The 12,375-nt window shown below is 42.6% G+C and overlaps 1 protein-coding gene across 1 annotated transcript in view; it reads right to left on the bottom strand.

Moving 5' to 3' along the window:
- Positions 1 to 3,170: 3,170 nt before the first annotated feature.
- The window catches only part of armc8 (armadillo repeat containing 8), a 16,315-nt gene continuing 7,110 nt past the window's right edge, over positions 3,171 to 12,375 (bottom strand). Inside the window, exons 7-22 of the mRNA XM_008437617.2 lie at positions 12,243 to 12,323; positions 12,081 to 12,156; positions 11,910 to 12,000; positions 11,025 to 11,085; positions 10,737 to 10,937; positions 9,123 to 9,218; positions 8,942 to 9,024; positions 8,151 to 8,232; positions 7,970 to 8,056; positions 7,717 to 7,809; positions 7,468 to 7,617; positions 6,363 to 6,458; positions 6,122 to 6,217; positions 5,248 to 5,320; positions 4,454 to 4,547; positions 3,171 to 4,364 (exon numbers count right to left, since the gene is read on the bottom strand). Coding sequence (XP_008435839.1) covers positions 4,331 to 4,364; positions 4,454 to 4,547; positions 5,248 to 5,320; positions 6,122 to 6,217; positions 6,363 to 6,458; positions 7,468 to 7,617; positions 7,717 to 7,809; positions 7,970 to 8,056; positions 8,151 to 8,232; positions 8,942 to 9,024; positions 9,123 to 9,218; positions 10,737 to 10,937; positions 11,025 to 11,085; positions 11,910 to 12,000; positions 12,081 to 12,156; positions 12,243 to 12,323 — 1,494 coding nt within the window. The 3' untranslated portion in view covers positions 3,171 to 4,330. The remainder of the gene's footprint in view (positions 4,365 to 4,453; positions 4,548 to 5,247; positions 5,321 to 6,121; positions 6,218 to 6,362; positions 6,459 to 7,467; positions 7,618 to 7,716; positions 7,810 to 7,969; positions 8,057 to 8,150; positions 8,233 to 8,941; positions 9,025 to 9,122; positions 9,219 to 10,736; positions 10,938 to 11,024; positions 11,086 to 11,909; positions 12,001 to 12,080; positions 12,157 to 12,242; positions 12,324 to 12,375) is intronic.

Genomic DNA, 12,375 nt, shown 5'->3' with positions numbered 1-12,375 from the left:
TGAACTCAAAACGTCACCATGAATAGTTTCTGTTCTTGAAATAAACTGCTAAAATAAACCAAACCATTTAATGCCATTTTCATGTACTGAGCTGCATCTGTAGTTTTCAAGCCGAGCACATTCAGATTGTACGTCGCACATTTCCCCCTGAGCTTTAGCCATCCAGCCATTCGTGCCTTCTCCATGTGAAGACCCCTCCACCCCCTCCTCTCACCAGCCCACAGGTCCCTTCAGTCAGTCCAACTTTACCCAGAAGAAGCCATCAACGCCACCTGCTGAGAACACTCTGACCATCCTCTGAAACGCTCACCGCTCCGTTTAGGCTCTGGGTTTGACCTGTGCAGAGGAAACGCGGTGGGTTGGTATTGCACGTCACGTGGAGCCCTTCACAGTTCTTATGTAGCACACACAACGCCGCCTCCGACCGCCGGGGAGGGGGGAAGGGGTTACGAGACTTCAGTCAAGCCACTACGCTACAGAAGCATCAGGACCTCGGTCCGTTTTGTTCGCTGTAGCCCCTGAGCTTTCTGGTCCCCACTTTTACAGAAACAGCAGAGGACGCTTTCTTGGACTTTCTACACACTGGAAAACAAAACTATGAATGTGTGGAGTTCAGATCCTGGGCGCCACGTGGGTGCGGTGGGGGGGGGATGCAGTGAGATGTAATGCGGAGTGAAACTCCACTGGGATTTAAATCAAATGCATGTTTTTTATTATTATTTTTGCATGAGAAACGTGCCTGCTTTTGAGCTGTTCAGGCCGGAGGGAAAACTGCCCCCCCTGGTGGAGGCTGCTGGGTTTCCGATGTATTTTATTACAGACTGCTGTTACATACAAATTTAAACTGGGATTACATACATTACAATAAAGAAGTGTTGTTTTGTAAGAGCAGAGTCTTTGAGGTTTGTTGTTGTTTTTAAAAGAAACAATTTCCAAACAGCAGGTAGGAATTCAGGTTAAGCACCCAGAAGGGTCAGCTTGATTTGGGTGTAATCTGGTTGACATGGAGACAAGGTGATGGAAGGAAATGATTTGGGTTGCAACAAGTTGGGACCGAGTGGAAGAGGATTAGGGCCACCAAAAAATAAAATTCTGACTTTGAATCCAATGAGTGGCTCGTTAGCAGGCCTGTCCAGAGCTGAACGGCTGCTGCTGAGGGAATTCAGCCATTTGATCCCCGTCTGTTGAGAACCGATGGATCTTAAAGTTGCAGGACCGTAGCTCTCCAGGACCGGACTGGACCGGACTGGACCGGACCGGTCTATTCAGTCTGCCAGGTTTTGTAACGTCCAATTCTGAGTATCATTAAGTTTTTTCTGAATTCATTTATAAATTTATTTATAGATCAACATATTTTCACGTGCATGCTTATTAATTTTATATCGAGTCATTTGACTTTATTTGAAGGGGGTGAATAAGACTGACATGTCATGTTTATGACAGTGTCATAACATCTGTCATGAACATGAATAAGCCTTCATGAATATTTATGACTGTCATAAAGCGTCATTCAGTAAATTATGACACTTTTAATACAAAGTTGACATTATTCAAAATGCCTCTGTTATGACAACTTGACATTAACCAAGAAATCATTACTGTTTAAACTTTACCTTTAATAACATTACCTAATTTTTAAAGTGCAATCAGTAATACTTTAGAGCAAATTTATATCAGTAATGATTTCTTGGTTAATGTCAAGTTGTCATAACAAAGACATTTTGAACAATCGCCCCCCTTCAAATAAAGTGTCACCAGTCATTTTGAAATTGCCTACAATATCAAACTTGTGTACATATTTTTGAATAAATTTTATGTTGTTTCTGGTTATATTTATTTCTAATATTAACACTTTGGACGGAATGTCTTGTCAATTTCCCCCTTGCAGATCAATAAAGTATATTCTGTCCTTTTCTACCTGAAATCTCAAAAATAATATATTTTAGTTGTGATGTGACAAAATGTGGTAAAATTCCTAGAATGTGAATACCAGAGTGTGTCGAAGCGTTTCAGCCTCATTTTCAGCGGCGATGACGTCGTCGCTCGGATACAGAACCCGGCCGTTCAGAACCGTTGACAGTCTGAAGCCATTTCCCGTGGAAGCGGAGCAGAACTGAAGTCTCTCAGTGTGACGACGGGAGAACAGAACGGAGTCAAACCTAATGAGCAGGTGGGGACATGGACATTAACAATGACTCGCTTTTATTTCACTCCAGATGAACCAGGAATATTAAATGTTCAGCCCCTTCATTTCATCGGATACTTTCCTTTGCTTCAAGCCAGAAACACACTGAGAAAAATGAGAAAAGAGGCCATTTTGGGCCCGACATCGTTGTCAAACGATACGGAGTTACAGTCACAAATGCCACGTTGTTAGTGTCGACAACGAACCCGTCCTTTAACCGTACTCAGACGTGATGGTGACCATCACAAGGTCGAAGCAAATATGTGGTTAAATTAACTCCGGATTTTTATTCTTGTAAGAAATTAACCCAAAACAAAAAAGGAGCATCTATACGCTTCCTAGTACCAAATATTAAAAGTCAGGCTCTGCAATGTTGTGGGTTTACATCAGAAATGAACACATCAAAGCAGCAGTATGTCACTTTTTTAAATATTTTTTTTTTAGATACATTTGTTAAAACTGTCACCATGTTTGACAAAGAGTATGAGGCAGACAATCTGTGGAAAAAAATGAAAAATTCAAGGTCCTCCACCTCCTCTCTGAGCTACTATTGGTGTCTGAAGAAACTGAAAACAACCAATCAGAGCTTGGAGGCGGGTCTTGGTGATGCCAATCAATCTCATATACTCCAATATACTCACTGCTAAATGGCAGAGAAATTACATACCATTACAGGAAAACCATTTATTCACAGTCATTGTTGGTCATGCTAACTAGCTTAGCATTCAGGACAGGTTCTGCTAGCTGACTGGCAGCACCAAGACCCGCCTCCTGGCTCTGATTGGTTGTTTTTAATAAGTACTAGGAGCACTGGGAGAAGGCAGAGAAGCAACATTTTTTTTCCAGATTATCTCTCACACAGTTTCAACAAATACGCAAAAATTAAAAAAATAAAAGCTACATACTGCAGCTTTAACTAGATTTGAGTCTGAAACAAAAACTATGCAGCCTCCCTACAGAAGAAACAACACACAACACAAAGGAATCCTTCTGCAGGTCTGCATATAKTTTTCACTTTGTAACATTCATTCTATCAGAACTTCAGTACGGATTGAAATGTCAGAGGGCAACACTAAAAACCCCCTGGATGGAGGAGAGGTTCTACACTGGAGAGCTAGCTTCAGAGAGTGGACCTGTTGGAGGAGGGAGGAAGGGAGGGGACTTCCTGTCCATGTTTTCATTCTGACAAACACACAAAGGAGTAGAGGGGAGAAGGGGGGGGTGATGCAGTGAATCCTCCTCTAGTCCACTGGTAACGGAGCAGATTGGTTGAAGCACCACCAGCTCTGGATCTACATTTCTCATGGGGACTGAAAGGACACTGGGCAGAGGTGACAGGTGACAGGCAGCCTCTTCACGGTCACCAACGGAAACTTAGAAATCTGGGATCCTTGGGTTTGTTTTCCGTTCTCACCCCTGCAGGCAAAATTCAGGGTTTAATGGCGATCCAATCAGGCTGCAGTTCCAACTGTGCCGAGAGTGGAGGCGTAGCGGGAGAGGATGAAGTCAATGGGCTGAGAACAGGGGAAAATAAAAATCCAAAAATATATATTTATGTTTAAATTTATATATATATATATTTATATTTATTTACGAGGTATATGTCCACAAAAAAATAAAACACCCAAAGTTTCAAAATAGGCATTTCTTCCAAATATATCCTTGCTAGTGATGCCTTGGGTAGACATTAATATTAACAGCAATATTAATCCAAAAGAAACACCAGGAAGTTCTCCTGTCCCGAATCTCCACCGTCAGTCAGGAGTCCCAGAAGAAGAGAGGCCTCAGACCAGCGCATGTACGGGAATCTGACGTCAAACCCCAGAGAGTTACCTCTCAAGCAAAAAAAGACAAAGGGACAAAAAAAAGAGAAAAGAAAAACTTCCCTAATTTCTCCAACAACCAAACAGCCACACGCTCGGAGCCTCCTCCTGCTCCTCCTCCTCCAGGATGAGTTGGGGTCGAGAAGAACCGCTGGAAACGGGAGGCAGGAGAAACGCGGGCCACAGGTCCAAGACGAAACAAAAAAGGTGTCTTTGTGCAAGTCTCAAAACAAAAGCCAACATAGACTCAAAGAGGGAGCGGCAGGCGTCCTCTAGACGGCCCTCAGTTCGGCTGGCAGTAGAGGATCGCTGCCCACTGTAGTCATGCCAGGTACTGCTGCAGCGCCGTCTTCGCCCTGGCAGAGACACAAACACATCATCGTCATAGTTACGGTCAGACCACAGTCTTTGGCGACGGAGGAGCAGAGGGGGTTTCTGGAACAACCTGTCGCTGAGGTTGGGGTCGGCCGACTGCGTCAGTTTGTGCAGGACGTCCACGAAGCCCATCTCCCTCAGCTTGTCCTGGCGATCCTGAGAGCCTAACGCACAACCGGGAGCAAACCGGGAAACTTCATCATCGTGTCGAAGACTCCAGGATTTTAAATCTGATTCTACTTTTATAAAAAGACTCGGGTGGGGACTGAGGGCCGTTGTAGACAGAGTAAATTACTGCCAAAAAATTCAGAAGTTTTTATTTTAATTTCAGAAATTTTTCAGAAAAAAAAAGTTGGAAATTCCTGTTCTAGAAAATTTCTAAGATGAATGTCAAGACTTTGCCGTGCTTCCTAGCAAATTTTCTGACTTTGGTTGCAACTTGGTTATTAAATTTTAAACCAGATTCCAGTGGACAAGAAAGTACTTTGAAAAATGACGTGGGAGAAATCTGAAATAAAGTGAAAACCGATAATTACAACCAGCAGCTCTAATGTTCGTCAATAAAAACACACTATGAGACACAATTCAAACTAACACCATTTTATTTTGGTTGATTGAAAAGCATAATTAGTTATTATTCAAGTTATATTACACATACAACATGGAAACATTGCTGCAGATCTGTTTGTGTTTAAAAGTTAACGTCAGAGCTTCGCAACAATAACTGATCAACTTTTAAAAGGGTACATTAAAAAATTACTAAAAAAAACCCTGTAACAGAAATGTAACAGAAACTCTTTCTCTGCCATATTAGTTTTAATCTTCTTCTGTAATCTGAATCTAGCAGCTGGCAGCAGTCCTTACCGTCCTCCTCGTTCCAGATGAGGTTGGACACACAGAAGGTGGCGGCGAGCTGCAGCTTCACGTTCGAGTGTCCCTGTGGGAACGGAGGACAGAGAGGACGTCAGAGACACACGTCCCCGCTCCGCAGCGAAACCAACGCCTTCTGAGCCGGCAGCACAATTTGAAATGACGACACGACTGAAAAACTTATCATATCAGCTCATATATTAGTCAGTACTGATAATTGTCAATATTAGTAATTACTGGTTAGTTTTTTTAATTATCTGGAATACTGTCAGACTGGTGATGAGACTTCTGCTCTTTCCAGAGTTTCACTCCACTGTTTTTTTATTATTATTTTTAAGTGGTCATGAAGCAGCGCAGCAAAACATAAAACTGCTGCTACCCAAGTTACTTAGCAACAGTTGTTGCTAGGTAACCAAAGACTAGCTTGGCTCGGTGTCAAAGGTTGAGCAGTTAAATCCTTTCCTTTGCCTTCATCTCCCAGAATGCTGTGCAGTCCTGGATTGGCATTCAGTGAATATTCTATCAGATGGATTATCTATTGATATTGATCACATGTCTATATACATCGTTACTGATTTATTCCTCAAATGTTTCCTAAAATCCTGAATCTATACTTTTACTCAACATTTTTACTTAAGTCTTAACAATAAATCATCAAAGCGTTCTTTCATAGAAGTTATTGACTTCTCAATGCGAGTAGTAAGAGCATACAAAACATCCTCATGTGATACGAATCCAATTAAACAAAATGAAATAAATGTTCAGTTTCTAGCTAAACTAATGCATTTCTTTTAAAGGGGCTGAAAGCCAGAACCAGAAAGCAACAGTGAAGCAAGCTGGTGTCGAAACGTTCAGCGCTGGGCCGCACCATGTAGTATTTAATTTTCTGGAGAATGTCATCGTTTGTCATGATGAGCTCCTTGGCTGTGTTTCCATCTGCGATGTTGGCGAGGATGCAAAGCGTCTGAGTGAAAAAAGAACAAAAACAAAGAGTCGGTGCTTTCATCTGAGCTGACCACAGATTTAACTCAGACAAAACGTAGAAATCCCATCCTGCAGTGCAGCAGCAGGACGAAGTGCTGCACAGAAATCCTCTTTCGTACGCTCACCTGCTCTTTGACCTCTATGCTGTGCTCGGCTTCCAGGATCAGGGTCACCGCCTGCATGATCTGCTTCCCGTGAGAGCTCATGATCTGGTCTATGTGCTGGCAGCACGAGGAGAGAGCAGAGGGAGGTCAGTGTTTAAAGGTGCATGGAGAAAATCCTTCACATTCGGCACATTACGGCTCAGGAAGACGCCTGAACGCAGCGCTGGCCGAGCCCTCAACCAATAGAAATCCAGACATAGACACAGCCTGAATCTCACCTCTAACTGGTGTGTCTGCATTTCCCACACAGCGTTCAGTTATTGATCATTTCTACTGTCACAGGGAATTGATGCCCCAGAGCAGCGTCAGCATTTTATGCTCCTTAACAAGCAGCCAGAAAACTGCAAAACAGCCGAAACACTGAATTCCTTCAAATCAAGGCTAAAGACGCAGCTGTTTACAGTCGCCTTTGATCAGTAGGTTAGAGCGATGATCGATATATCAGATGTGTATACGCTTGATGACTGTATTTGACAAAATGTAATGTTCATTTCTTGCTTCATAATTAGCTACTTTATTATGTTTTCATGGTGTTGAGCATTTTGAACTGCCTGGACACTGAAATGTGCTCTACTAATAAACTTGACATGAGAAAACGCTGCACCATGGAGGGTCGATATCAGCTTGTATCTGAGCCTGCTGCAATAAGCCATGAATCAATAATCAATTAATTGCATTTTAAATTAAAGGAGCTCAATAATTTCCATTTGCATGACTGATTGTTTTTATCATTTCTCTCTCTTTCCACCAAAAACTAAATGATAAAAGTTTTTATTCTGGTGCTTTTCAGTCTCAGTAAGATATGGGAGCTGTAGAATCAATAATTCCTTATTATTGATGAAAAAGTAATAGTTCCACTGGCAGATCATTTATCTTATAACAAAACATTTTCCCTTCTTGCAAGTGAAATAATCCGGCAATGGAAGTAGTGCTTTTTTCACCAATACTGAGGAATTATCGTTTTAAAAGGAGCTTCTATATGCTGCTGACAAGTTACTTGTAAGTTAGTTTTGCCTCATTTCAAGAAGAAACAAGAACAAAAGTACTTGGTGAGATTGTGTCTCACCGGGCGCGTTGACAGCAGGTTACGCAGCAAACCGAGAGTCTTCATCAGCACGTTGGCGTCAGGGTCGGAGAGCAGGCGGAACAGCTGCTCGGTGCCCAGACACCGGACGATCTCCACCTTCACCTTCTGGTCGGCCTGGAACGCCATGTTCTGGAAACGCATCATGCGTACACATAAGATGGGAGTTTTCTCCATCACCATTTTTTAATAAAATGAACTCTATAAATGAAACAAAAGTTTGCTCGTTACCATCAGGGCCCAGATGCCATTTACCCTGAGAGCAGGGCTGTCGCTCTGAGTCAGACTGCATAGTAACTCAATCACCCCAGACTCCAAGATGGGCTGTTGGAAACGACCACAACTTCATTTACTTTAAACTGGTCCACCGTCCGATAAATTTAAAAACATACTCTCTTTACAAACTGAGCCACATATAATTGATCAACTGTCTCTGTGAACAACTGTATGTGAAGGCTTCTTCAAGGTCAAGTGACATCATCACCTCTTTACTTGGCGAGAACTCCAGCAGCAGGTTGCATAGTGTTGAGGAAGCCATGACCAGGACTTCATCTGGGGCGTTCTGCAGCAGCTGCACACAAACACATCGTGAACAGCCGGAGAGCTGGAGCAGGTTCCAGTCTTACTTCAGTGAGAGAGCCGAGTGGAGGTCGGGTCAAACGGACCTTCATGAGGGGCTTCCACACGGCGTGATCATGAAAGCTGGTCCTCAGTTGCTGCACTGACCGGGAAAGACTATGGAGACACCTGCAGAGGAGGGGGGAGGGGGGGAGACGTGTACAAACATTACAGCAACTTTTATTAAAAAAATATGGACTCTATATATTTGTTAAAACTATCACTAACTAATGTGAGACAAAAAAAATTGGCTCCTCTGCCTCCTTCCTACAGCAAATACACCGCTCAGTAAGAAACACCCAACCAGAGCCAGGAAAAGGGTCGTAGCTCTGTCAATCACCCTCGAGTACATGTTGCTCACAACCTTTCACTTTTTCTCCGCTACACTACATCTGGTTCACTACAACGCAGTAAGTCGCTTCTGCACCATCAGCACATTACACAGCGAGTATGCGGCGTTGATTGACAGCGCTAAGACCCTCCTCCTGGCTCTGATTGGCTGGAGGTTTCTGACTGTGAGCGGTACGTTTCTGCAGACGCCTCCATCTTTTCATAGATCATCCGTCTCATATTACACAGTTTCAACATGGTGACAGTTTTAACAAATATCTGAAACACATTTCTGTAAAAGTTGCATACTGTAGCTCTAACCTTTAATCTTGGGTTTATGCACTATTTTGGTTCAGCGTATTTACACGGTTCCTTCAAGTTCAGGTTATGGTTTTATTATCAGAATGGCATCAGTATGAAGAGCTCCAAAGTTAAAATGAACCCTGCAGGCATTACTTGATGCACACGTTGTTCTTCAAAGTGGAAAACGGAGTTGAGAGAGGCTCACCTCACCGCTGCCAGCCGCACTTTAATGCTGGATTCTGATAGGCCGCTGACTATTCGGTCCATCATGTTTTCCGTCTCCGTGATCTGAAGCAAACAAAGGCGGTGCATTGGAACATGAGCATGTGTTCATATCACCACACATGCAGGGGTGAGGGAAAAAACAAAAAAACTGACTGCAGAACCTTTTTGCGAATGTCCTCGTCATTTGAGCCCAGAGAGGCGTAGAGCTTGAAAGCAGCTTGTCTCAGCTCATGTGCATGTTTGAGGTCATGGTCCAGCTGCAGGGTGGGACAGGCGCAACATTTCAATACGGACAGCTTTTAGTTTTAATCAATAAAGGTTCTGTAAAACATTTCAAACAAACCCGTCCAGACCCAAAAGCCCACTGGGAAAGAATCAGAGATTAAAGGGGGTGAGGTGAGAATGCCTTTCAAATTAAGTTGCAAAGAGTGTAGAGTACATAAATATGCTGTCATATGACACAAAAAAAGACATAATCGCATCACAAGCCAGTTTGGCCATCCTGATTGTTTGAAGGCACAGTTATCACCAAAACCTTTTAGGTTAGGAGTGATCTGATCTGATTTTCATTCCCGTTTTTCATCCAATTTTTCCACATTTACTTAACAGCGGCGCGCAGACAGAAGGTGGACAAAACACAAGCAGCCAAGACCAAAGACTGACCAGGATTTCTATTCAATTTACAAACCCAGCAGTTGGTGGATTAAGACAGTCGCCCCCTAGTGGCCAATAAACAGACCTTTTAAATATTAAAGTTGTCATGTCTTTAAAGTCATTACCTAAACAGTAAATTAAATGCATTTGATGTTTAAGTTATATTTTCATAGACATACACTATACTGGAAATCTGGCCAGTCGGAGGAAACATTGAGTCTTTTTCTACAAAGAAAATTGCTACGATTATTAGATTATACATGTTTCAAGCAAATAAAAAAGGTACATTTCCCCTTGTTCAAATAGTTTGGAGGAGTGTTTAATGTTCAACACAGCTTATTTTACGGATACTTAACATTTTTCTTGGACAAATTTCTTGGACATTTGATCAAAGGTGCTCAAAGTGGAGGCCAGGGGCCATTTGTGGCACATGGACCGACTTTTTTGCAGCTTCCTCTAAACAATTCCAGAATAAAATAGGAGAAAACTACAACTTTTAAATAAAAATCTACTCACAAAAATGCAACACAAAGAGATCTTTTCCAAGTTTTCTGGTTTTCTTCTATTCCAAAACCACTTCATATTTTACAATGACGTTCATACAAAACAATCTGATTAGTAGTGCAATCAAAATAGTTAAAACTTTGCTAACTATCAAGAAGGTATATATATTTATTATATTTTTGGTGATTTTAGTTTTTAAAAATGATATTTTTTTGCCCGTGAGTATTTTTTGGACTGATGATTTTGAACACCCTGTTTCGATGCTTTTTCTGCAGCATCAGCTTCTTGTATGAAGTCAGGAAGCACCGGCAGAAAGTGAAAACCACAGACGGACCATCAATGCATTCATCTGTGTTACATTACAACATCTGAAGCCAAATATTTGTCATATAAATATTAATTTAGAATTCAACTTTTTTTTTTCCTTGTTCAAGCAATTACTCAGAGTAAACAATCCGTAAAAGGCTTCCACCGATCTGAGGAGATGACCACTCTCCCACAAACCGTGCACTGAAACATCTTTCTACAAATGGTACAGGAAATATAGGTAACTTGTTTCATATAACCTAAACTCTCCATTTCAGTCAGATGCATGTAAAAGGCCTGCTTAGACCCACCCTCTTGATGTCAGCGATGGCAGACACAGAGCTGGGGTACTTGAAGTAGTCGGCCAACATGGCCACCAGGTGGTCAGTGGTGCTGGCGATCCTCTGCAGCTCCACGTCAGGCTCCATCAGGTAGGCTAGCGTCTCTGCACCCTCCACTCTCTCCTCCAGCAAATGCTCTTTACTGCACATCCGCACGAGGCAGGGCAACGTCTGGACACACAACAGGAAGTGACGTCGCACAGAAACGGCTCACCGGCGGTAGTCAGGACAACATGCAGCGGCAAAAATGATTCAAACCTTTAGTACTATGCAGCCGTCGTCTGTCCTGATGGCACCTGCTCGACACATGTAGGTTAGACTGGAAAGGAAACATCAGCCGCACATGAGGTCCACGCAAACAGCAAACACGCTCTAACTGTAAAGCTGAAGTCTAGCGTTTATAAAATGTGTTTTTTTACAGATTTGTTCAAACTGGCAACATATCGTAACAGTATAGAATGAGACAGATGACCTGTGGGGGGGAAAAAATAAAATAAAATCTAGCCCTTCCACTTCCTACCAGTGCTTAATTTACAATCTGCAGAAATGGACTGCTACCGACCAAAAACGACCAATTGGAGCCAGGAGAAAGGCCTTGGTGCTGTCAATCACGCTCGTGTATAAGCTACTTAATGGCAGAGAAACAACTTCCCGTTCCAGAAAAACTATTTATCTGCTGTCACTGGGTACTATGCTAGCTAGCCTTAGCATTCATGACACACTCTGGTCTGAGAGATTTTAGACATTTAAAAATAAATGAACTAATACAATTTGTGTAAGAAGATGTACATTTATTAAAATGTACAACTCTTGTGCTTTTCTGACACACAATGAAATTTTAACAACCCACCTAATTCTGTTTTTACAGGCCAATGTGTTTTCATAAGACGCCCAGTTGGGGTGATTGACAGCGTCAAGGCCCTCCTCCTGGCTCTGATTGGTTGTTTCTGACTGGAGCGTGCGTTTCTACAGACAGCCGTAAACCACAAGGAGCTTGATTTTTTCACAGATTTTCTGTCTCATATTACATTGTTTGGACACAGTGACAGTTTTATCAAAGATGTAAAAAAGAAACGCATTGTTTGTAAAAGTTACACACTGCAACTACGCCGTGTTATTGGAAAAAGTCGGTGCAACACTCACCATTTGGCTGCTGTTAGCTGCATTTCAACGGGTTGATCCCTTTGCATCATTTTAACAAATACCTGAGTGAGCTGCTCACCATCCACCAGCACTGCCAGCAACAGAACAAGCAGCAGAGTTCAGAAGAGGAGAAAAAGTGGAGGGAAAACCAAAGGCAGGTGAGAATCTCACCATTCACCAGTGTCATGGAGACCTGAGTGTTCTCATAGGCCAGGACCGAGAAACACTTTAATGCCTGCATCCGGACCTGAGGAGGGAATGGCATAGAAGTTGATGTTCGCATTACTGATGGTGAGAACAGATCAGATGACCTCACTGAAAGGAGCTGCGTACCTTATAGGAGGGTGAAATAAGCAGAGGGGCGATATTTTGTATGGCGCCGTGGTTGAAAAGAACCGTCTGGTGCTCTGGGGTCTGCGGACAACAATCAGCTGTGGATTACGGTCTGTGTGTGTGTGTGTGTGTG

Source organism: Poecilia reticulata, linkage group LG2, assembly GCF_000633615.1.
Source record: "Poecilia reticulata strain Guanapo linkage group LG2, Guppy_female_1.0+MT, whole genome shotgun sequence".
Taxonomy (NCBI): Eukaryota; Metazoa; Chordata; class Actinopteri; order Cyprinodontiformes; family Poeciliidae; genus Poecilia; species Poecilia reticulata.
Note: the sequence above shows the minus strand (reverse complement) of the source record. Positions and strands in the feature narration are given on the sequence as shown.